This window comes from Lethenteron reissneri, chromosome 32 (assembly GCF_015708825.2).
Source record: "Lethenteron reissneri isolate LAM-NWPU_2019-01 chromosome 32, ASM1570882v1, whole genome shotgun sequence".
NCBI lineage: Eukaryota > Metazoa > Chordata > Hyperoartia > Petromyzontiformes > Petromyzontidae > Lethenteron > Lethenteron reissneri.
In genome coordinates, this window is record NC_083810.1 from 13,639,502 (window position 1) to 13,663,729 (window position 24,228).

The 24,228-nt window shown below is 54.7% G+C and overlaps 1 protein-coding gene across 1 annotated transcript; it reads left to right on the forward strand.

Annotated features, from left to right (window-relative positions):
- Window positions 1-4,827: 4,827 nt before the first annotated feature.
- LOC133350075 (putative claudin-24) lies at window positions 4,828-13,889 on the forward strand. The gene is given in 4 exon segments (XM_061564069.1): window positions 4,828-5,035; window positions 6,218-6,268; window positions 9,480-10,235; window positions 10,237-13,889. Coding segments are annotated over 2 exon segments (849 nt in total). The 5' UTR covers window positions 4,828-5,035; window positions 6,218-6,268; window positions 9,480-9,515; the 3' UTR covers window positions 10,366-13,889.
- Window positions 13,890-24,228: the final 10,339 nt, after the last annotated feature.

Consider the following 24,228-nt stretch of genomic DNA (forward strand, 5'->3'; position numbering starts at 1 on the left):
CGTCTTGCAGGTGGTGGGGGGTTACCCACGCGTCGTCTCACCGATCAACTGACGGCGGTGGTCGACAGGGTGGCGCAGTGGCAACACTCGCGTCTCACAGCGGACGTGACCTGGGCTTGATTCTGGACACGGGGACCTTTCCTAGTGCAGTTTGATCTCCCCGTGCTTTGCGTGGGTGCTCCGGTTTCCTCTAACACCTGAAACACCCCCCCCCCCCCCAATGCAATGGAACTGATGTTGGCCAGACATCCCAATGACGAAACGAGGACTCAATCGGGATTGCAGAAACTTTGCACCCAAATGCGAGAACTTGACAGGACCCTCCTGAAAAAGAGGATTGAGACTCGGTGAGGCTCTCCTTTGTAAATAACCGAAATACATCATGATGATAATAATAGGTGGATCGAGGTCGTGGCGGCTTAAAAAACATACCCAACGCGTTAACTTCCGAGCCGAGAGATCGAATCTAACCGGCGACCTCAGGATGACAATTCCGGCGTGCTGACCATCACACCGCGAGCAGCAGTATCCCTTACGGGGGTATTCATGTTCGTTTTTTTTTTATATCACCACCCTCCCCCTCCCCCACTGAACTTGTCAGTTGCCTAAAGAAGTTCAATCATAGACGGGGTCCTGTGGAGCACTCGCCGTTAGCGTACAGTACAATCTGTTGCGTGTTCTTAAGTTGTCATAGTTGATGAATGAGCGATTAGGAAATGCCAGCACATTGCTGCACAATCGTGGCGGCCAACCCAGCGAGGGACGCGCAGGTCAGCCGCGATTCTTTGGTTCAAGACGGCGGCTGTTGAATTTGTGTGATGTTTAATAAATACAGGGACCCCATTGAACTCGCGCAGATCAAAAACAACATCTTCCAAGAATTGAGCGGTGCCAATTCTAAAGCAAAGCTGCACGGACGTTGATGGATAACGCGCGACGGTGCTCGGAGTGGACTCAATGCACCGGGGCGAGGCGGAAACGCTCGCCCCGTGCATTTGATGTTGCGCCGAGGGGAGTTTGAGCGATGGCAAATGTTGAGGCAGAGCCGCGAGTGTGCGGAGCCCCACACGGCCCCTGTTTGCCGACCACACACGCGGGGCTTGGCGCCGAGGCCTCGTGGTGTTGGTGCTCAGGGCACAGATGCGTGACACATTCTCAGCGCTTTGCAATCATCGCGTTTCTCATTCATTCGATTCACGGACCCCACGTCAGTTCACGCGAAGGGCATTTCCTTGATGATCTGGATTGGGTGCACTGGCACGGCGAAGGAAGAGCCCAGGAGGAAAAGGTTGCAGGCAACAACAACAACAGCAACAACAACATTCTAGGAAGAATCCAAATTGGAAGAGACCTGATCGATGACTTGAAGAACGGGGGGCTCATGTGAGAGAGCACGAGGTGGGAGAAGGTGGAGGGACCTTGAACCAAGAAACTTCCCTTAGAGAACTTGACAAGAAGAATAAAGAGCGTTGGCAATGAGGCCTGAATTGAAGCGGTGACAGCAAAGCAATTTTTCGTTAAAATAAAAATCCAGTTTTACCATGTGTGTGTGTGTTTATATAGAGTATACGGTTTGGTTTATCTTGGATGCCCTGAATCTCCAAAAAAAAATTAGGAAGTTTCTGTATTGGAAGGTGTGGCATGAGTTAAGTGTTTTTTTGTGTTGAATAAAACGGGTTATGCATCTCTAGGAGAAAGTCCACGCATGTATCAGGAGATGACGCTCCAGACTCCACGCATCCATCGGTCTGTACGACCGACTGCAAGCATCCGTGGCGTTGCTGGAAAGCTCCACCGACAACAATTCCACACAACAAGCACACCTCCGACGGACGGGGAATTAACATTTTTTTAAATCACACAACACGCTGGGTGCCTATTTGGGACTCTAATTATGTCCGTGGTGCAGACTTCATTTCAGAAACTCCAGAATGTAAATGCCCTTCTGTGTCAGCGTGGCTCGCCAGCTCAAGGGACGGCGTTGTCTTTTTGTGTGGTCACGCCGTGAGCTGCAGTGTTAGGGCTTCTACCTGCACTGATTTCCCCAGCAATGCCCTCTCGTTAAGACAGCTGCTGGCCTCGGATATCTGTCAAGTCTTCCCGAGACATTAACGGTCCCAGATTTGGTCAATTGTGCAATAATGAGGTGGCTGTCCTGGGGAATTTGTAAGTATTTTTAAGGACATTGAATGTCCCGGTTTTTATCAGCGGTACAATGGTGTTACAATTGTGTGATACTACTGTAAGTTCGGGTTTTCTGATGCCCATTTAATTGTCCTGCTTTGCAAAAGGTAAGCCCCACAGTTACAGCTTGGCGGACCCAAATCCTTTCGTAAAAAAACAAAACGCATCTGCCAACTTTTATCCCAAAAAATTCCTGACGTTCTTTAAAGGGTCCGCATCTTTCAGAAACGTCAGACTCATCTGCAATATAACGAGGGCACTCGATTCAATACAAGTACGCGCAGCTCTCCTCTCTGGCGGTGCGGCGAGATGTCGTTCTGCCCGCGGTGCTTCCTCGTTTGTGGTGCCCCTCGGGGGTGACCGCCGGAGCGAGGAGCGTGTGGCTCCACGCGGACTGCGCTAGGGACGTGATGGCCGTGCTCGCGCGAGAACAAGAATGCTGTTTGTGAGGACGTTGTTTGTGAGCCTTCTGTTGTTACTTTGTGATGAAGGCTGTCCGAGGCGGGGCATTTAATTTGTGGGTGACCTCTGACAGGGCACGCGGCTGGCTCGGTGTATCACATTGCCCTCCCTTCTTGATCCCCCATTCATCCTGCCCTGACCGCGCGTCCACGCAGTGGCACGCCGATGCGACCCCCCGTTTCCGAACGAGCACCGAGCGACGATCATTATCCGATCGTGGTTCTGCGGCACAGACGAGATTTCCACATCCCTCTGTGGGCGCTCGTTCTGATCATTATAATCGAGGCTTTTCACGAACCGGGCGGCTAACGAGGCGGCCAGTAGATGCCAGTACAAGCAGTTGAGGTGGCAACGCTCTCCGTGCAGATGGTTTCTTGGCGGTGCGTCCACTCAGCTCGGAGATTGTGCGAGCGCTTTTCTCCGGGAACTAAAACAAATCGTCTCCCTCCACACACGCAAAGTGTCCTTAAAACGAGCCGCAGTGAGGCTTCTCTGGCCGTATCAGGAGCTATCTTTTAGGCACTCCTCACTTCCCATCAAGTTGATTGCAGCCTCGCTAGGCGGTGCTCGTTTTAGCAACAACGCAGGTGACGGCGGCGGCGACGAAGATTGTCGTGCAAAGAAGTACACGCAGCCGAACAACGTCAGCCGGAACGCCGACCGATCGACTCGGAGCTGGGAAGCTCCGAGTCGATCCCTCGGGGTTGTCCGCCGCTGCATCGCCACGCGGGGTCAGCGCAGCTTGGTGAAGACGAGGGAGAGCGCACCGCGTGGAGCGAGAGCGGTTTCGCGCCGCGATCGCTGTGCCGTCCGCCACGTGCCTCCTGCTTCGTCAGGCTTTCTAGCAACTGTTTCATGCGGCGCTGGTCGCCCATGCAAGCACGAGCCAGGCTCAATGCCCGCTTAGATTTTTTTGGCGAGGTCCGACGCATTTACCGGGTAAATTGGTCGGAGGCAATTCTACAGAGGGTCGTGGAAATATGAAAAAAAGTGAAGTTTCCCAGTGCAAACGTCCAATGTCTACAATCCAGTGCTGGGCGAGCTGCATTGGCTTCCCGTTGCCGAACGAACTCATTGCAAGGTCGCACTCATTACACACACACAAGGCGCTTGGCACAAATGAACCACAAAACCTCTCGCCGTAAACCATCATCACGCTCACTCCGCTCATCCTCGCAGCAGCAGCTTTTGGCGAAGCCATCGAGCAAAGACGGCGGTCACCGCCACCGCGCGCTTTCAGATGTGCGTCCGCGGCCGTCTGGAACGCTCTTCCTTCCAATATTCGGAAGCCAGTGGAGCGATGCACTTTTAAATCACCATCTAGATTGACAAACTCACTTCTATAGAACTGCTTTTTGTGTTTAGTTTGTTGTCCTCCTCCCGCACCTCCGATTATCACGGTTGGCTACCTACGGTGAAAACAAGTCCAACACACACGCACGTACATTTAATTAGGCTGGCAACACATTTGGCCACGCTGACCAACCCTCCCTCCCTCCCTCGCACCCGCGCCACTTCGCCGGGCACCTCCTCCCCCCTCCTCCTACACCCTCCTCCTCCCTCCTCATCCTCCTCCCTCCTCCTTCCTCCTCCCCCCTCATCCACCCCCTCCTCCCCCCTCCTCCTCCCCCCTCCTCCTCCTCCTCCCTCCTCCTCCCCCCCTCCTCCTCCCCCTCCTCCTCCCCCTCTTCCTCCCCCTCCTCCTCCTCCCTACTCCTCCCCCCTCCTCCTCCTCCTCCCTCCTCCCCCCTCCTCCTCCCCCTCCTCCTCCTCCCTCCTCCTCCTCCCTCCTCCCCCCTCCTCTTCCCCATCCTCCACCCCCCTCCTCCCCCCTGCTCCTCCTCCTCCCCCCTCCTCCTCCCCCCCTCCTCCCACCTCCTCCCCCCTCCTCCTCCCCCTCCCCCCCCCTCCTTCCCCCTCGCCGGGCGGCTTTAAGCGTCTCCTGAGTGCGGGAGAGCTCTCCGTCGTGAAGAGGGAGCGCCCCCCCCCCCCCCCGTCTCCACTTCCCATCGCGGGGAGCGACAAGAAAGGACTCGAGGCCGCGAGGCGAGCGGAGAGCTTGACGGTGCGGAGCGCGCACGCTGTGCAAACAGCCACATCGGCAACAGGTGCGGGGGGGTGGGGGGCGCTTTTAAATGAAGGATTTATAAATATATTTTCGACGGGAAGAGGCGAGAGAGGGGCGGGCGGTGGGGTCGGTGGGAGTGGAGGTTTAAAATCTTCACCTCTAATCTGAGAAGCCGCCAGCAGCGCGACTTGAAGACCAGCAACCGGCGTTTGCTGTCGCCGTGGATTTGCCGCACGATGTCGTGAACTCGCGCTGCTGCGCGCCCGCTCAGATTTGCCGCGTGTCGCTTCGTTGCGAACGAGCGCGCGGGTCCATTGCACGGTGAGCGGAGTGACCACGCGGTGTTTGTGTGTTTGTGTGTGTTTGTGTGTGTATGTGTGTGTTTGTGTGTGTTTGTGTGTGTATTTGTGTGTGTATTTGTATGTGTTTGTCTGTTTGTGTGTGTGTTTGTGTGTGTATGTGTGTGTTTGTGTGTGTGTGTGTTTGTGTGTATGTTTGTGTGTGTGTTTGTTTGTGTGTGTTTGTTTGTGTGTTTGTTTGTGTGTGTGTATTTGTGTGTGTGTGTTTGTGTGTTTCGCTGCACTACGAACCTGGCGACCCGGGTTCGATTCTCGCTCACGGCAAATACCAGTGACGATTATCTGAACCGGTCCTGGGCCTCCCCTAGGTCGACTCAGCCTCAAATGAGTACCTGGTGCGATGTGTAAACATCGCCACTAGGGAGACAAAGGCGGCCGGGCGTGGTGTTGGCCACCCACCCCCTCGTGTGCCGTGCTGGCCTTCATAGGTGCTCGCTAACAGCACTTGCCCCTACAGTCTGTTAAGGCTATGCGGGGCATCTTTGTCTTTGTGTGTTTACAGAAGAGGGGTGACCGCTCGCACACTGTGATAGACATCATCTGAACCGGCCCTGGGCCTCCCGTTGCTCGAATCGGTCTCAAATCTCGAGTACTTGGCGCGGTTTGTGAACGTCGCCACCCGGGGGAGACAAAGGCGGCCGGGCGTGGTGGTGCTGAGCACCCCGCCCCCTCGTGTGCCGTGCCGGCCTTCGTAGGTCCTGCTCGCTAACAGCACTTGCCCTAACAGCCGGCGAAGGCTCCACGGGGGATCTTTGTCTGTGTCGTTCACGAGTGGGGTGCTGCTCTAGCGGTACCGCTCCGCGCCGTGACCCCCGGCGACCCCAGTTGGATCCCCGCTCACGGCTACCGTCAGTGGCGCGTGACATCTGAACCCGTGTTATCGATCCGCCCGCACTTCCCATCGTGATCAACGCGCAGTGGCCAGAGCGGTCAAGTCTGGGGAGACAATCAGCATGGCCGGGTTTACAAAGGGCTCTGAATTGGTTTTTTTTGTGGTCGGTGGTTGTGGTTGGTGGTCGTGGTTGGTGGTCGTGTTTGGTGGTTGTGGTTGGTGGTTGGTGGTTGTGTTTGGTGGTTGTGGTTGGTGGCGCCGTTGGACACGCACACAGATGTCAGGGGTCTCTGTCTCCTCGTTGCCGTGCAGGTGACTGCCGACTTCGCTCGCCCATCCGTTGGAGGGTTCCGATCCAAGAAGGTAACAGCGATACCCACATCTACGTCTCACCCCCACCCCCACCTTGTTTAACGTCGTTTCGCAACGACGTCGTCACTTCGTACCCGCGAGTTGCGTCGTCTGGACCCCTCGCTCGCGTCCGTTGCCACTCAGCCGTCGCCTCCACCACCCACACGCCGCAGCCTCCACGTCGGCCCTGACCCGTTCAACACGTCGCTGGCTTTCGCGACCAATATCATCCATAACAGAGGAGGGTTTTTTTTGTTAGATCGCGTAATTGACGCCGTTTCATTTCGACGCCGTTTCGAGATTCGTCGTCGCGTATTTCAGGAACGCAACCCCCGGCGTAAAGCGGGGCGTGATCGCCGTGCGAGGGTGGGCAGCGTGAGTGCCGTGCGAGGGTGGGCAGCGTGAGTGCCGTGTGAGGGTGGGCAGCGTGAGTGCCGTGCGAGGGTGGGCAGCGTGAGTGCCGTGCGAGGGTGGGCAGCGTGAGCGCCGTGCGAGGTTGGGCAGCGTGAGTGCCGTGGGAGGTTGGGCAGCGTGAGTGCCGTGCGAGGTTGGGCAGCGTGAGTGCCGTGCGAGGGTGGGCAGCGTGAGCGCCGTGCGAGGCCGTCTCGCTGAGCGTGCCGCCGCTGCGTTCCCAGCGGCGCGCAGTCAGTGGATTAGTGGTGCACAATTAAACCGTGTGCGCGACACGTTCGTACACATCGACACCGCGGCCTTGAAAGGGAACATACTTTTTTTCTGTATCTAATGGGCGACGTTTCGGGTGAGATGGCCCTTTTCCATAGCACACGCATCAATTCGTCGTGCTGTATATGAATCAACGTTTCAATGAGATAATCGTAGCCTCCGGCGGGTTTGTGCATTTCTGTTTAATTCGTGTTTAGTTCGACCAACGTCTCCGCTCCGGAGAGTGAGCGACCCGAGCTGAGCTTTTGATGACAATTCAACTTTTTGTCGGGGATCGGGAGGGGGGGGGTGCCGAGGGGGGGGGGGGCGGCTACTATCATGACAACCGACACCATTCACTTCATGAATTAGAACCTTTCATTTTCATCAAACTGCCGGGCGAGATATTTTTTGTTCGTAACTCTCAGAGATGATCATCAAGGCCGAGGCACTGCGCCACCCACGCTGCTTTGACTCACTCAGTGCCCGGTGTCTCCCAGGACAAAGAACTTCCACATTACTATGGCTGAGGACCGGTCTGTACGTACAAGAAATAACGCTAATAATGTTAATTTTAACTTGCTTTTTTCGTGCTTATGGCGAAAACTTTTTTACTAAACTCTCTTTTTTTATTTTACCAGCTAAGGCCCACTCAGCTATACAGCAATTTTTCATAAGCCAGCTGGTTATCACAAATGAAAGCTCAACGAAGTGGCTTATCGTCATGTGATGTTGAATCTAATTGCGGAGGAAAAACCCGGAGTACCCGGAGATAAATCCACGCGACCACGGGGAGAGAGACACGCAAAGTCCAAATACACAGCAGGCGTCAGGGACGGGATCGAACCCACGACCTCCTGTGTGCCAGGCGAGGAAGTTAACATATTTTAGCCACCGTGGCGCCCCAAGTTAACTTGATACGTGCCACTGCGTAGGATTCGCACTCTCGCAGTCAGGCAGTGAGCAAGCAGACAACAATTGGCCAAGCTCTGCGGTGCTCTACATATGAAGGTGGTGTCGAGCGGGGAGCACCCAGAGCCACCCCAGCAGGCGGGGTAACACGATCTCCTGGCAAGTCGGGGTCACGGTACCGCAGCGCCCACGGCTTTGTGAGTCGAGCGAGCTGCGTGTGATCCACCATCCTCCTCCTCCTCCACAGTGCCGCATCACGGCACGGGCCACGCTCACAGACACCAACCCCCCCCCCCCCCCCCCCGGCTCTTGACTGTCCAAGGAGTGCACCGCGTTCCACTTGTGAGGGTCACTCGCCGTCAGCTGCTCTCTGTCCACTGCTGGATGAAGGCGATGCCACGATCCATCTCGCGGGGGTAGATTAACTCATCTCATCGCTCCTCATCCGTGCTTTCTCCTTCAGCTGCTGCTGATCTCTCTCTCAGCTGTCTCGTCCATCTAGCGAGTGTGTCACTGTTATTGACAGTCATTGTCTCTGACTTACATTTGTCCCTCGATCCACGAGTTTCTCTTTCCACCTCTCCATGCTTCTTTGCGCATCTTTCCGATGTCGTTCTCTCGTCTCTGGCCCACGATGTCACGAGTGCTGGCAGTGGAACACTTAACTGATGCAACAACAACAAATCCATCTTTACGACACTTTGGTAAACTGCGTTTTTATTGTCAAACTATAAAAACGCATCATCTTCATCGGCCGTGATCCATCCACTGCTGGATGAAGGACTCCCCAAGCCGCCACTATCCCTCGCGGTCCTGCGACCTGGCGGCTTGTTCCGGGCGGCGACACGCGAGTTAATGTCACCGCTCCGTCTCCTGCGGTGGGCGTGCTCTCTAATCAACCACCCTTATCAGACGCAGTGCTTCTGCCGTCTTGTAATGGTTCGCACGATGTGGACTTTGCGATCCAGAGGTCGCTGATTTGATCTCCGAGCACTGCGGCAGTTTCAACAATTGGTCTTTTTTTTTTGTAACGACACCGCTCCGGTCGATCAGCAGGTAGCGTGGGGTCAGCTTCACGTGTGGGTCACTGCCGCCTCATCCAAGACCCCTGGGCATCGTGGAAGAGGAGGCCTAGCCGCCGGTGCTCCCTCTCGTGGCTGTATTCGTCTCGTTTGCTCTGGCGACCGGGAGATCGATTAATTATAATCGATGTTCGGTTGCCGCGTTGATGGCATTCCTCGTGATTTTATCACTTTAACAGAGTTTTTCCCTTTTTTTCTGGCAACAAAACTGACACCTTTTGCAAAGAATCATGCTTACATTAACCACAATACTTGCAGTCAAACGCAAACAAAAAACAATACTCTGATAATTTATGCATTGTACTTGAAACTGATTGGTCCACACCAGAGACAGCTTTCTTTAGAGCCTAGTCTCATATGGTGTTCGACCAGATGACGCCAAAAGGCGCACAGTTCAAAGACTGCAAGTATTGTGGTTAATGTAAGCATGATTCCTTGCTAAAGGTGTCAGTTTTGTTGCCAGATAAAAATGGGAAAACCCCTATTAGTATACTCAAGGCCGCTGTCAAACGCGCGCGTGCGATGCGCGTTGATGCCCTCTCCTCCCCACCGCTCGGACCCCGCAGGCAGAGGAGGCGGGCGGGCGGGCTCGCGGGACGCCAATGGCTCGCGTGTGCGACCTGCAGCTGGTGGGGCTGGCCGTGAGCGTGTGCGGCTGGCTCCTCGCCTGCGTCACCACGGTGCTGCCCCACTGGCAGTCGCTCAACTCGGACATCGCGCCGCTCGCCGAGAACTTTCTCATCGGCCTCTGGGGCTCGTGCGTCGACCAAGGGGACAACATCCAGTGCCGGGACTACGAGTCGCTCATGGACCTCATCCCGACGCTGCAGATGGCGCGCATCCTCATGTGCGCCGCCGACGTGCTCGGCCTGGTGGGCACGCTGCTCACGGCGCTCGGCATGAAGTGCACCACCTTCCTCGGCGGTCGCGGCAACACGACGCACAAGCGCGCCGCCTCGCTGGCCGGCGCGCTGGCCTTCCTCGTCGCCAGCGCCGCCGTGATGGCTCCCGTGTGCACGGTGGCCATGGACACGGTGGCGCTCTTCTTCGACGAGAACATTCCGGACTACGTGCCGCGCTGGGAGTTCGGCGAGGCGCTCTTCGCCGGCTGGATGGCCTCCTTCCTGCTGTTCGCGGGCGGCCTCGCGCTCGCCGTGGCCGCGTGTCTGGCCAAGCGCCCGGGCCACGGGCCGTCCGCACGCTCCATGCGTCGCATCGCACGGCCCCTGCCGCCCGCCGAGTCGCCCGGAGCGGGCGACCTCTTTAAGCAGCAGCAGCAGCTGCAGCAGCTGCGACGCGTCGAGATGTCCGAATTGCAGACTGGTGCCGCAGCGAGACCTCGCGTCGCCCAAGACCTCCTTCAGTTCGTCGTCGTCGTCGACGAGAAAAGCCAAAGTCAACTTCCTCGACGCGAACGCCCCCAACGGACGCGCCGTCAGCGTCTACGTGTGACGGAGCTCGTCCCGGCTGTGAGCAGAGCTCCACGTGGCGATCTTTACTTCTTCTGATGACCACGTCCCATTAGCCCCCCCCCCTCCCCACACCACCATCTCCCCCCATTGCAGGGCCTTCCCGTCAACGAGCTGCGAGACTCGTTGAGGCTTTCCTGCAACAAACATAAATAAATAATGTCGTTATCATTGTTACTTTATTATTATTAATACGTGCCGTTAATACGTTTGACTATATCCGCAGCGCGATTGGAGAGCTCTCAAAGCAAGATGTTGAGTGAGGGGGGCGTGAATGGGACGGGGCTGTGAGTGAACTCAAAGTGGATGTGGTCTGAAAAAAATGTTAGCAGTCACATAATCGGGGCTGTCACAAGACACAAGACATCTGGACCAGGCTGTACAAGCCTCTCGTTCTCTGGTCGTGCGTTGCGTCAACCCGCTGCTGGCTATGTCACGGCTATTTGACCACACACCACCACACTCGTCAAGTAGCAGTAGGTGGATGCGTTGACGGCTGCGTACAGCGCGAAAGAAGTTTAACACGCAGAGCATAAGAATGATGATTTATGGATTCCCCTGCGCTGCCCTCTATTGCTGACAACGTCGACCGCACAGTTCTTCGGGGCACGGCAACGGTCACCACCCATCCGAGCGCACTCCAGGCTCAAACCTGCTTAGCTTAGCTCCCGAGTGATTTGGTCATCGGGCAGTACGACTGTGTGACGTCACGCCATGCATGTGTGACGTGTCAATCCCGTGCGGGCATGCCGGGTTATGTCACGTGCATGGCGCTTGCAATGCACTCGCCCTCACATTAAGTCTCCGCACGCTGCACGCACCTGATGATTGATAAATATGACGCCCCTTCGTTGATTAATTTGAATCAGCGGTGTCTACGTCACGTGGTAGAAAGACTATACCGATTGATGGCACGTGGTGCGGATCGCTCGCTGTTAGTTTCTACCGGGACCAGGATGGTTAAGCCGGAGCTTGATGTAATCCATACCTGTCTGGGGCTGAGCTCTTGCAAATATCACACCACCACCACCGCCGCCGCCGCGCCCCTCCACACTGTTCGAGGTGGGCAGGGTCTGGGAGGGTTTGGAGGTAGGACGGCCACATACAATCATTCGTGAGATATCGAGTCCCGACGATAACGTCTCCTTGGCAAATCGAGACATTTCGTGCCACCGTCACATCACGGTTTGTACGGATGCTGTTCATGGTGGACCGTGAGCTTCGTGGAAGATCGAAGCCAGGGATTTTCTGTGTTGGGTGTTTGTGAGTTATTTTGAACTCCTGTCAGCTCTGCAATAGCAGAATATGCATACTATTGCATAATTCATATCCTGCATAGAGTGCCCGGCCCTCTCTCGAGACTGGCCTTGACCTAAAGAGGGCCCAGGCCTTGGCCTCGCTTCGCCTTGGCAGCTTTTGTCCTCGACCACGTTCCCAGCCTCATGGCCCCCGACATCGAGATTCAAGACTGAGCGATCCACACCACAGTCTCAGAGATGGTGCGATGAAGACAACACATCACAGGTGTGATGCGACTTCACGTTTGCAAATGTGTAGCAAAAGAGATATCTGGAAAGCTGGTATCGGTCATTGAAGGTTTGCAGCGAAATAATTCGTTCATGATGATCTAATATATCACCATCTACATAAATTCTCACCTCCAAAACTATGAATAAACGTCCCTTCTTGCGAAGGCAGACACGTGGATTCAAGCCAAATGTATGCTGGAGGGGTGACTTGGGCTAAAAGTAATGCACTTGGGTATAAGGTAACCAAAAGCTTTTGGGACATGTAGAGCTCTTTGAGCAGAATGATTTTCTTGATGGCATGGACGTTGATGGAAAAGAAAGGAGCTCCCATATCTGTTTAGCTTGACAAGTCAGGCGATTAGTTACCATAACCAATATTCATCTTCTTGGTTCTTTCGGTAAAGTCACGTAGAAGGTAAATAATAAAAATAAAACATAATAAAATAATCCCTGCAGTCACAAAAGCTTTAAATCGAAATATAACCAATATTGATAGATACTTTAAGTATAGCTTTCCCAAATTGGAACGACCGATGCGGGGGATCAGTTGAGTGGAGTCGCAATGAAAGGAAACTGTCTGGGCTTTGTTGAAATTCTTGTTTGTAACGAGGTGAATTTATATTCAAGGACATCCTAATGGGTTATTTTCTACGAATGCACACTTAGCGAGGACCTACAGCTGTTCTCAAGAATACATTTTTCAGACGATAATATTCTTGTTCCCAAAGAAAAACGAAAATTGTCACTACGGATTGTGAAACAATCTCTCGGACCAGATCCACCTGCAATGCACGTGATTTGATTTCGCCAGATCTCAGAACCGAAGCGGGCGTTGAGCTGAACGCCAACCGTGCGCAGGCAGGTCGTCAGCAGTGGAGAGCTCTGGCAGCAACATCCACAAGGCTACACTCGACTTCTGAGCTCCCACGTCGATGCTCCCCCCGCCTCCATCCGCCCGCATTGACCAGCGTGGTGAAGTATGGTTAAAGAAAGTAACCCCATGACCCAGACGGCGCGGGATAGTTTTCATTCAGCAGTGGATTGACACAGGAGCTGCACGCGTGCACAATGTGACTATCTGCGCAATGAACCCGAGAGCTGAGCTCAAATCCCGGACAAGGCTAACATCAGCGGCGAGCCGATACCGGAACCGGTCCTGGGCGCACACGTCACCAAAGCCCGCACGACCCAGTGTGGTGAGGTATGGTCAAAACATCTCCCATGAATTCTACGCATTGGGGAGGCCTTCATCCCAGCAGTGAGGTGACAAAGGGCACGTAACATTAGTTACCGTATGAAACATTCAAATGTTGGTCGAATGTTAATTGAATCACAACGCACACACATTCCCGGCCCAGAGGTAAACACTCATCTTGCAGTCATGAACTTAAAGATGCCTCAGTCTAACTAATTTACCAAGTGAAGTCCACTGAGCTATACGCTGTAGCTTATTTTTCAAAAGTGGCCTGGCCACAAATGATATCTCAACGAAGTGGCTTATCATGTGGAATTTTTCAGCAGCCATATATACTCTAAACGCGTGATGTTGATTCTAAATGTGGAGGGGAAACCTCGGAGGAGCCGGAGACATCCACACGACCACGGGGAGAGAGAGAGACACGAAAACTCCAAATATACAGCAGCAGGCGTCAGGGTCGGGATCGAACCCACGACCTCCTGTGTACCAGGCGAGGTAGTTAACATCTCCTAGCCACCGTGATGATGAGAGAGAGACACAGACCTCCTGTATACCAGGCGAGGTAGTTAACATCTCCTAGCCATCGTGGCGCCCAGCCCTCTGTGCTCGATAGTTATTTCCGTTAATTTACAACAGGGTAGCAGCTCCAACAACCCAGATATGTTTATTGTTTTAAAATACTGTACTGTACTATGAGTGGATTGTGTGTTATGTTAAACTCTGATCCAAAACGGTGATTTTCAAAATACTTGAATCAATAAAAATAATGTTTCAAATGGACTATGGCGTACCAGTGCAGATTATGATTATTTGTCCACAAATCTTTAGTAATTCATCGTCACCACCACCACCCGCCCTCCCCCTTCCAGGGCTGTCATGCGTTCCACAGTCCAAAGCAGGAGCAGGAGAAATGTCTCGGTCAGCCGAGGTCGATTATCAAAACTGCACAGTGATACCGTAATAAAGTCCAACACAATATCGGTGCCAGGTCTCTTCAAACCCGAACACACTGGTGGCAAAACTGGCCCCCTGTCCCGATGATTCACGGTTGAAATTCAACATTCTTATTATGAACATGTTGATGAATGTAGCGGCCACTCGTGGCTGCAGGAGTCATAGAGCTTCATTGGATATTCACACCGTGAGATATCCCCATTAGACATTCACCCTCCCCTCCCCCCACCATCAGATATTCAAATGTGACTAAATTACAACAGAAGCGACACAGTGATAGGCGACTGTGAACCGGTTTTATTTTTTTGTGAGTCATCAGCACAGAATTGTCACCAATGTCCACCGCTGCAGAGTCTGCCTCTGGAAACCACACACGTGGAGGCCCGACGTCCACTCATTCCACAGACAGAGACGCACGTGGCGATCATCACAGTTGTAAGAGACTAGAGCATGTCGTGCTGTTAGTCAGCGCCTATTGAGGCCTGCACAGTTCGCGTGGGGATCTAAGACCCCGCAGCCGATCTCCTTAGTGTCCCCAGTCCTCACGTGCACAGACCACACCAGGCAGTCCGTAAAGGCTGATTTAACCCAAAGATGCCCAGGACCATTTCGATATCACTCAGCACCGCCCTTAGCCATGTTTGGGAATTTAACCCAGGTCACCGGGTTCTTAGCACAACGCGAGATCCACTTTGCCACCACTTCCAACACATAACACATCAAAAGCCGCGACTCGCCGCTAAGTGACGGTGACTTCACAACAGTGCTGTGCCAGGCTAGGTGGACCCTGAGGTCACGTGAAGAGTCGAAGGCTGGCTGGCAGGTGCCATGGGTTGACTGAGATGACGAGGAGATGCACCAGCTGTGCCCCAGCATGTGCCAGCTTACCCCATCCCTCAAAAACAAAGATCCCCCGTATAGGCTTACCATACCGTTGGGGAAAGTGCTGTTAGCCAGCACCTATGAAGGCCGGAGCAGCACACGAGGGGGTGGGTGTCCAACACTACGCTAGGCCGCCTTCCCAGTGGCGATGTTAACACATCGCACCAGGTACTCATTTGAGGCTGAGTCGACCTAGGGGAGGCCCAGAACCGATTCAGATATTCGCCACTGTTATTGTCCGTGAGCGGCAATCGAACTCACAATGCCGGGGAAAACATCGGTGCACACACAGGCGCCACAACACGTTCCCACCCCGTGTCGGCAGCCTCGTGCATTGCGGTAAAGTCCACCGCCAGGTGCTCCCCGCTGACGTGGGAGGGAGGGCGCGAGGAAGGGGTCATTCCAAAGAGCTCGGGGTCAACCGAGCCGGGAGTTCTGGCCCCCATCCAGCCCCCCCCCCATCCCTCCTCTCGAACGCCGCTGACGCTGCTGCTGCTGCACACCGAGCGCGCGTGTTGCTGCGTGACAAGTTGGAGGGAGCAGTAGATGAAGATGTCTTCTCCTTGTCCCGTCAGCATTCCTGCGACCTGTCCTCTTGCCGCGACCGCTCGGCTCGGGACAATGGATTCATATCCCCCAAATTAAAAAGATGTGGGCAATCCGAGGAGAGGTTGGGTCGTTCTGCCTGAACGACGGATCTCCTTACAGCGCCTCGTCTCATTTCCTGGTAAATTTTCTCATTATCTCGTCGTCCGTAGACAGCTGTGAAATCTGAGGTTGCGCTGCCGATAGCATCTGGGTCCCCCCCGCCTTCCCCTCTTCCTCACCCCCCACCGCCCTCCCTCCCTCCCTCCCACCTTGATGCCGTGTGAGTCTCATCCATGCGGAGAGCGAGGGACACGTGTGCACACCGCTAAGCGACGCACGCGGGGAGGCTCGAGGTCGGAGTCGAGGCACCAGTGGCCTTCGATGGAAGCGCCGTTCGCGACGCGCGGCCCACGTGGCCGACCTCGAGCCCGAGACAGTTTAGCGACGCACTTGAAGCGGCCGCGTTGTTAGTCCCAGTGGCGTGCGCTGAGTGAGTGTGAGATCAGTGCGGTGAGCGCTGAGTGTGAGTGAGATCAGGGCGGTGAGCGCTGTGTGAGAGTGAGATCAGTGCGGTGAGCGGTGAGTGTGAGATCAGAGCGCTGAGTGTGAGTGTGAGATCAGTGCGGTGAGCGGTGAGTGTGAGATCAGAGCGCTGAGTGTGAGTGTGAGATCAGTGCGGTGAGCGGTGAGTGTGAGATCAGAGCGCTGAGTGTGAGTGTGAGATCAGTGCGGTGAGCGGTGAGTGTGAGATCAGAGCGCTGAGTGTGAGTGTGAGATCAGTGCGGTGAGTGGTGAGTGTGAGATCAGAGCGCTGAGTGTGAGTGTGAGATCAGTGCGGTGAGCGGTGAGTGTGAGATCAGAGCGCTGAGTGTGAGTGTGAGATCAGTGCGGTGAGTGGTGAGTGTGAGATCAGAGCGCTGAGTGTGAGTGTGAGATCAGTGCGGTGAGTGGTGAGTGTGAGATCAGAGCGCTGAGTGTGAGTGTGAGATCAGTGCGGTGAGCGGTGAGTGTGAGATCAGAGCGCTGAGTGTGAGTGTGAGATCAGTGCGGTGAGCGGTGAGTGTGAGATCAGAGCGCTGAGTGTGAGTGTGAGATCAGAGCGATGAGCGCTGAGTGTGAGATCAGAGCGGTGAGTGTGAGTGTGAGATCAGCGCGGTGAGCACTGAGTGAGTGTGAGCTCAGAGCGGTGAGCGCTGAGTGTGAGATCAGAGCGGTGAGTGTGAGTGTGAGATCAGAGCGATGAGCGCTGAGTGTGAGATCAGAGCGGTGAGTGTGAGTGTGAGATCAGTGCGGTGAGCGCTGAGTGTGAGATCAGAGCGGTGAGTGTGAGTGTGAGATCAGCGCGGTGAGCACTGAGTGAGTGTGAGCTCAGAGCGGTGAGCGCTGAGTGTGAGATCAGAGCGGTGAGTGTGAGTGTGAGATCAGAGCGATGAGCGCTGAGTGTGAGATCAGTGCAGTGAGCGCTGAGTGAGTGTGAGATCAGTGCAGTGAGCGCTGCGCTATGAACCCGGCCACCCGGGTTCGATTCCCGCTCACGGCCAACACCATTGACGATTATCTGAACCGGTCCTGGGCCTCCCCTAGGTCGACTCAGCCTCAAATGAGTACCTGGTGCGGTGTGTAGTTAACATCGCCACTGCGGAGACAAAGGCGGTCGGGCGTGACAAGTGGATCTCATTCTGCTCTGTCGGGTGTGGGTGGAGGCTTCGAGATGAAAGTTGGCGTCGTTCGTTTTCTCTGCAACGACCTGCCTCAAGACACACCGATTACGAATCGTGTGGACAAAGCGCACAGCCGTCGTGCTTTGTGATTTCGATGCACGTTTTGTGTAGGTTGTTCTTGTTGTTGTTTGAAACTTACGGCTTTTTCCAGCCGGACACTTCTACTATTATCATCATTGCTACTACAATCCCGTGACGTTCATGGCTTTCTCTCGTCACGAACAGATTTGCAAGCCCCCCCCCCCTTTCTCGCCCCTCTGCAGGGCGAGGGCTGGGGAGGGGGTGGGGGCTCGTTCCGTCATACTTCACCACGCTGGTCGCTGCGGATACGACGCTGAATCGACTCCACGTGCGATCTGTATCCCCCCGCGTGGCCTGGCGTGGCCCTTTCGCTCGCCCGTCACGGCTCTCCCCGGCAGAGCGTCCCCGTGCACACCCACGACACTTGGGCCCCTGACCCCTGACCCCCCCCCCCCACGGGGACACTGAGACGCTGCCTCAGCCCGCGAGCCCCGCGGGTCGCCGCCCACTGCCGGCGCGACACCGTCGGCAGCTGGGAACCCGCGCGTGAACCTCACCTGGGGCGCGTGAACCTCACCTGGGGCGCGTGCACCTCACCTGGGGCGCGTGCACCTCACCTGGGGCGCGTGCACCTCACCTGGGGCGCGTGCACCTCACCTGGGGCGCGTGCACCTCACCTGGGGCGCGTGCACCTCACCTGGGGCGCGTGCACCTCACCTGGGGCGCGTGAGCCTCACCTGGGGCGCGTGCACCTCACCTGGGGCGCGTGAACCTCACCTGGGGCGCGTGCACCTCACCTGGGGCGCGTGCACCTCACCTGGGGCGCGTGCACCTCACCTGGGGCGCGTGAACCTCACCTGGGGCGCGTGAGCCTCACCTGGGGCGCGTGAACCTCACCTGGGGCGCGTGAACCTCACCTGGGGCGCGTGCACCTCACCTGGGGCGCGTGAACCTCACCTGGGGCGCGTGCACCTCACCTGGGGCGCGTGAACCTCACCTGGGGCGCGTGCACCTCACCTGGGGCGCGTGAACCTCACCTGGGGCGCGTGCACCTCACCTGGGGCGCGTGAACCTCACCTGGGGCGCGTGCACCTCACCTGGGGCGCGTGAACCTCACTTGGGGCGCGTGCACCTCACCTGGGGCGCGTGCACCTCACCTGGGGCGCGTGAACCTCACCTGGGGCGCGTGCACCTCACCTGGGGCACGCGGCGACTCGAGGGAGTTTGATCGACGACGAAGATGGGCACCGGCGGTGGGGGGGGGGGGGCTAGGTGGGGGGGCTAAGGGAGGGGAATAAGAAGGGGAGATTAGGGGGGCGGTATAAGGAGGGGGGGTAAGGAGGGGTGGGCTGGATAAGAGGGGGGAGGGCTCTTAGGGGGGTGTAAGGGGGAGGGGGGAGGGGGGGCAGTGTTTGCGAGTGTAAGAGGCGAGGTGCATGGTACCCACGGTGCAGTTGCCACCCACGGCTCACGTCAGTGGCGAGTGCTATCTGAACCGGCCCTGGGCCTCCCTGACCCGCACTGACCGGCGTGGTGAAGTATGGTCAACAGCAGTGTGTTATTAATGAAGGGCTTTAACGTTGTTATTTTTTTCGATACAATCGATTGCTATCGAGTGTTCACAATGCACGCGTCAAAGGAGCAATGTTTTTCGATCCAGATGTGTTGCGTTGTCATGAGTTTACGACGTGACCCCCCCACCCCGCCCAGTATCCACCAGTGACCGCTACGTGAGCCACGATGTGACAACAAGACAGGGAATCAGTACAGCACCTCCAGAGCAGGGTCCACCAGGCGTGTGGCCACGTGTGTGTATGTTACAGTATGTTGAACTTCCTTTGTACCGTACGTAGCCAGCCGTGCTATTGGGAGGTGCTCTATCCTACCCCACACCCCGCTTTGAAACCCCACACTGCAATTATCTTCGCTGCACTATTTGGGTGCTTATGGGGGGGGGGGGGGCGCAATGTTTCCAACTTGGCAACAAGCGATGAGTTTCTAAGTGAATAGCTCCGACGTAACTTGGGCCAGTGTAGTGTTCCGATTTAAGTGGCCGAGGTGTGTGTTGTGTGTCACGTGTTTCCTGCCAACGCTGTTTAAAAGTCCAATTCATCCCTCGGTCATGAAAAGGTCTCCCACTCCTGGCGAGTGTGAGCGTGTGAACAAGCCACCGGTGGCGATTATCTTTGACTGGTCCCGTGCCTTCCACAAGGTGACTCTGACTAGACTAAGAACCCGACGTGATGAAGTAAACATCAGCACCGGGGCACAAGACAGCGTGGTGCTGGTCACAGCACCTCCTTGGTAGCAGTGCCAGCGTTAATAGAGTCTCGCAAACAGCCTTCACCCCTAAGAGTCTGTGAAAGGTGATAGGGGGTGGGGGGGATCTCTGTCTTTGTTTGTGTGTGTGTTGATGTCTCTGTAGATGTGTCTGTGTGTGTGTTGATGTCTCTGTAGATGTGTCTGTGTGTGTGTTGATGTCTCTGTAGATGTGTCTGTGTGTGTTGATGTCTCTGTAGATGTGTCTGTGTGTGTGTTGATGTCTCTGTAGATGTGTCCGTGTGTGTGTTGATGTCTCTGTAGATGTGTCTGTGTGTGTTTATGTCTCTATAGATGTGTCTGTGTGTGCGTTGATGTCTCTGTAAATGTGTCTGTGTGTGTGTTGATGTCTCTGTAGATGTGTCTGTGTGTGTGTTGATGTCTCTGTAAATGTGTCTGTGTGTGTGTTGATGTCTCTGTGTGGATGGAGCGCTGGAGTCGTGGGGTCGCTCATTGTTGCAATGAACCTGGCAACTTTAAAGTTTTATTCCTGACAACAGCTAGCATCAGTGGTGAGTGATATCTGAACCGGTGCTAATTTTTAAAGTTGCTTCCAAACACGTTTCTAAGTGCGGACATCCTGTGCGTGTGAGACGCGGAACGCGCCCCTTTAAAACGCAGTTTAAAACTAATACATGTTTGTATTTTACCAGGTAAAGCCGACTGAGCTGTACAGCTCTTTTTCAGAAGCGACCTGGTCACAAATGACAGCTCAACGAAGTGGCTTATCACGTGGACATTTACAGCAATCGAATACTCTAAACGCAACAAGGACCCGGAAACAAAATCTACGCGACCACGGGGAAAACATATACAGCAGGCGTCAGGTTAGGGATCGAACCCACGACCTCCTGCATACCAGGCGAGGTAGTTAACATCTCTGAGTAGTCGATGACGAACTACTTTTTTGAGCTGCGCGGTTGAGCGGGACAGTGATACAGGATGCGGAATGATACAGTAACGCACCATCTCACCGTGTGTGTGCATCGTATCTTGACAAACTTTATCGTTATATTATTTTTGGGGAAATCTTTGCACATAACGCGTTTTTAGCTTAACTCGGCACTTTCCAGCAACGCATCTACCACGTTAAACGAGGACTTGCTGTACTGGATGTTGTGCACACCGGCAAGACCAGAAATAATTCCCTGATCAGCGGTGAGTGGCAACTATTTCACCAATAACTGTAAATTATTTGTGTTTTAGCAGGTAAGGCCCACTTAGCTATATAGCTCTTTTTCAGAAGCGACCTCACCACTAATAATATAATCGCCCAACGAAGTGGCTTATTGCGTGGAAATTTATATCAGCCAAATAATCGAAACGCACGTTACTAAATGTGGAGGGAAAAAGCCGGAGAAAAATCCACGCGGCCACGGGGAGAGAGAGAGAACATGAAAACTCAAAATATACAGGTTCCAGGGTGGGGATCGAACCCACCGCCTCTTGTATGCCAGGCGAGGTAGTTAACATCTCGCCACAGAACTGACCAGTGTGGTGCAGTATGGTCAACAAAACCCTCTCGACTGACTCTTCATTCAGCAGCCTATGTGCCGAAATAGCTGTAAAGTATTCGTTAAATTTTAATAGCACGCGCACACTTTCCCCGACAGTTAACACACTAAATGGAGTAGCTTTGTGTGAAGACTTTACGAGTTTGGTTTAGTGGCGTAACGGTGTGGATGAGCACTATCACACCTGGGTGAGCCGAGGTGGCTGAGGTTACATCAGGTAAAGGGGGGGGGGGGTGTGAGTGGATAGGGGGGAGATTTCCCAAAAAGACCCCACCCACTGGAATCAAGTGCGCCACTCAGTCTGGCCTTAATTGGTGGCGGGACACGAATTGACCAGTCAGGACAGGCCAGGTGGCGTGGGGTGAGGGGGCAGTCGACGGGGCTATGCGTGATTGGTGGCAGTTGTTACCAAAAAAAAATCAGGTTTAATATCACGGATTTTCGAGGTTCCGATTGGAGGACGCTGCACGTGCCAAGTTGATTGACTGGAGCCAAGAGGCGAGTAACGAATGTCTGCCGCCCAGCATAGGCAACTGATTGGCTGCTCGGGAGGGAGAGGCCGTGGGGGCGGAACTAAATCTGTGTATTTAAGCGGGCGCCGCCGGGTACGGGTAGAGATGATCGACGTCCATCACGACCGAGGCACTCCCGGAGAAGACCAGCGATGACTGCTGGGCGGGGGGCTTCGGGACCAAGACTGCAGCCGCCTTGAGTTGTTCAAGGTGCGGTTGGAGGCGCCAGCCAAGTCCGGAGACTCGCCACGTGGAGTCTCTTAAGCACACTACTGAAAGTGTCAACTCCATGGCCAAGACTGCAGCCATGCTGAGTTGTTCAATGGCGGTTGGAGGTGCCAACCCAGACAAGAGACTGTCGCCATACAGAGTCTCTCAAGAGTACTACTGACCGCGTAAACATCGTGACCACAACTGCAGCTGCGCCGAGCTGTTCAACGTGCGGGTAGAGGCTTTGACCAAGTTCAGAGACCACCTTTTGAGTGGATACATCAAGAGCACAGTTGTAAATGTAAACCATGACACTACTGTTGGATCCTGGGAATCTATGAGGCTGCAAATGACCTTGACCGCAGTCACATACACAGTTCAGCTGATGTTCTAGTGGGTGCAGTGAAATGCTTCGGTTATCAGATGGTAGCAGAGTGAACAATCCGTGGCTGGGGTGGCTGAGGTCCTTCATGATCTTCCTGGACTTGCTACGACAGCGAGTGGTGTAAATGTCCTGGAGGGCAGGCGGCGTGCCCCCGCTGGTACACTGGGCTGACCGCCCCACCCTCTGTAGGGCCTCGCTATCGAGGGCGGTGCAGTTGCCGTACCAGGCGGTGATGCAACCCGGCAGAACGCTCTCAATGGTGCATCTGTAGAAGTCCGTGAGAGTCTTAAGGGGCCATGCCGAATTTCTTCAGTCACCCGAGGTTGAAGAGGCGCTGTTGCGCCTTTTTCACCACAGTGTCGATGTGATGGGACCATGTCAGGTCCTCGGTGATGTGTATGCTCAGGAATTTGAAGCTTTTTACCCTCCCCACCGTGCCCCCGTCAATGTGGATGGGGGCGTGCTCTCCCTTCTTTCTCCTATAGTCCACGATCAGCCCCTTGGTTTTGTTGACGTTGAAGGAGAGGTTATTGTCCTGGCACCACTCCACCAGGGTTCTAATCTTCTCCCTGTATAGGCTGTCTCGTCGTTGTTGGTGATCAGGCCTACCACTGTCATGTCATCAGCAAACTTGATGAGTGAGTCGTGCGTGGCCACGCAGTTATGGGTGAACAGGGAATACAAGAGGCGGCTGAGCATACACCCCTGGGGAGAAAGTCCAGGACCCAGTTGCAACAGGGAGGAGTTCAGACCCAGCGCCCTGAGCTTAGTGACGAGCTTGGAGGGCACTCTGGTGTTGAAATCTGAACTGTAGTCAATGAACAGCATTCTCACATAAGTGTTCCTCTTGTCCAGGTGGGATCGGGCGTTGTGTAGTGCAGTGGCAATTGCGTTGTCCGTGGATCTGTTGGGCGGTATGAAAATTGTAGTGGGTCTAGGGTGTCAGGGTAAGTTGGAGCTGATATGCTCCTTGACTAACCTCTTAAAGCTCATCATGATGACCGAAGTGAGTGCTATGGGGCGACAATCATTTGGTTCGGTGACCTTAGCTTGCTTGGGTACAGGAACGATGATGGACCTATTGAAGCACTTCCTGCTTCTGCCTAGCGGTGGATAGCAGCAAGATGGAGGCATTCTCAAGCGAGCTGTGGATGACTGAGCGCACGCCCCACTTGTCAATCCACTGCTGGGTGGGAGCCTCCATCATCTTGGGATGCAATTAACATGAATGGCGCTACTGTGTATATAAAATAAAATGTATTTTTAACTGCACCACGACGGTGAGTACGGGTTGGCGGCGTGTGGAGGTGACATCATTCGCCAGTGCAGTTTGGTTGAAAGCTTGAAGCATAGAATTTTGGGTATAGTACAGTACAACAATGGAGTTTGACCCACGGCCCTTTGAGCTTCTGCTTGCTATTCATGTATGTATGTTCGAACTTATTTTGCACCGTGTGTAGCCAACCATTCAAATTGGAGGTGCAGGCTAGGGTTTAATTTAAACAATTCCATACTTTTTTTTCCTTTAAGCTCATTTGTTGAACCTATTGACAGGAGTCAATGACTGCCCTCTATGAGGCCAAGGTTCACATGTGGCCCTTACCGGCAGCTCGACAATCTCGATGCGAGCTTCTGATTGCTTCCTGGCAATACGGTTGTGTACGGCTCGTACAAGGTCAGAGCTGTAAAGGGCAAGGCGACACAGTCGAATAACGTAAGAAGCACATAATCAGGACAAAGAGGGGGTTAACCCCCATCCATGTTCATTCTTGCTCAATGATGTCGAGTGGCTGGTCGGGACCTGGTAGAAGGAATGAAACAGGAGTCCCCTGTCCTATCGCCCCCCCCCCCCCCCACTCTTTATAGCTCAGTGCCTGGGCACCCTCCGCGCTGTGGACCCCAGCCCAGCTGCACCACCTCCACGCCCGATAGTCAGTGCCACTGCTCCGACTGTGACACGTGTTGCACGAGCCGTGGGACGGCTGTGTGCTTGATTGGTGTTGTGGTGGACAG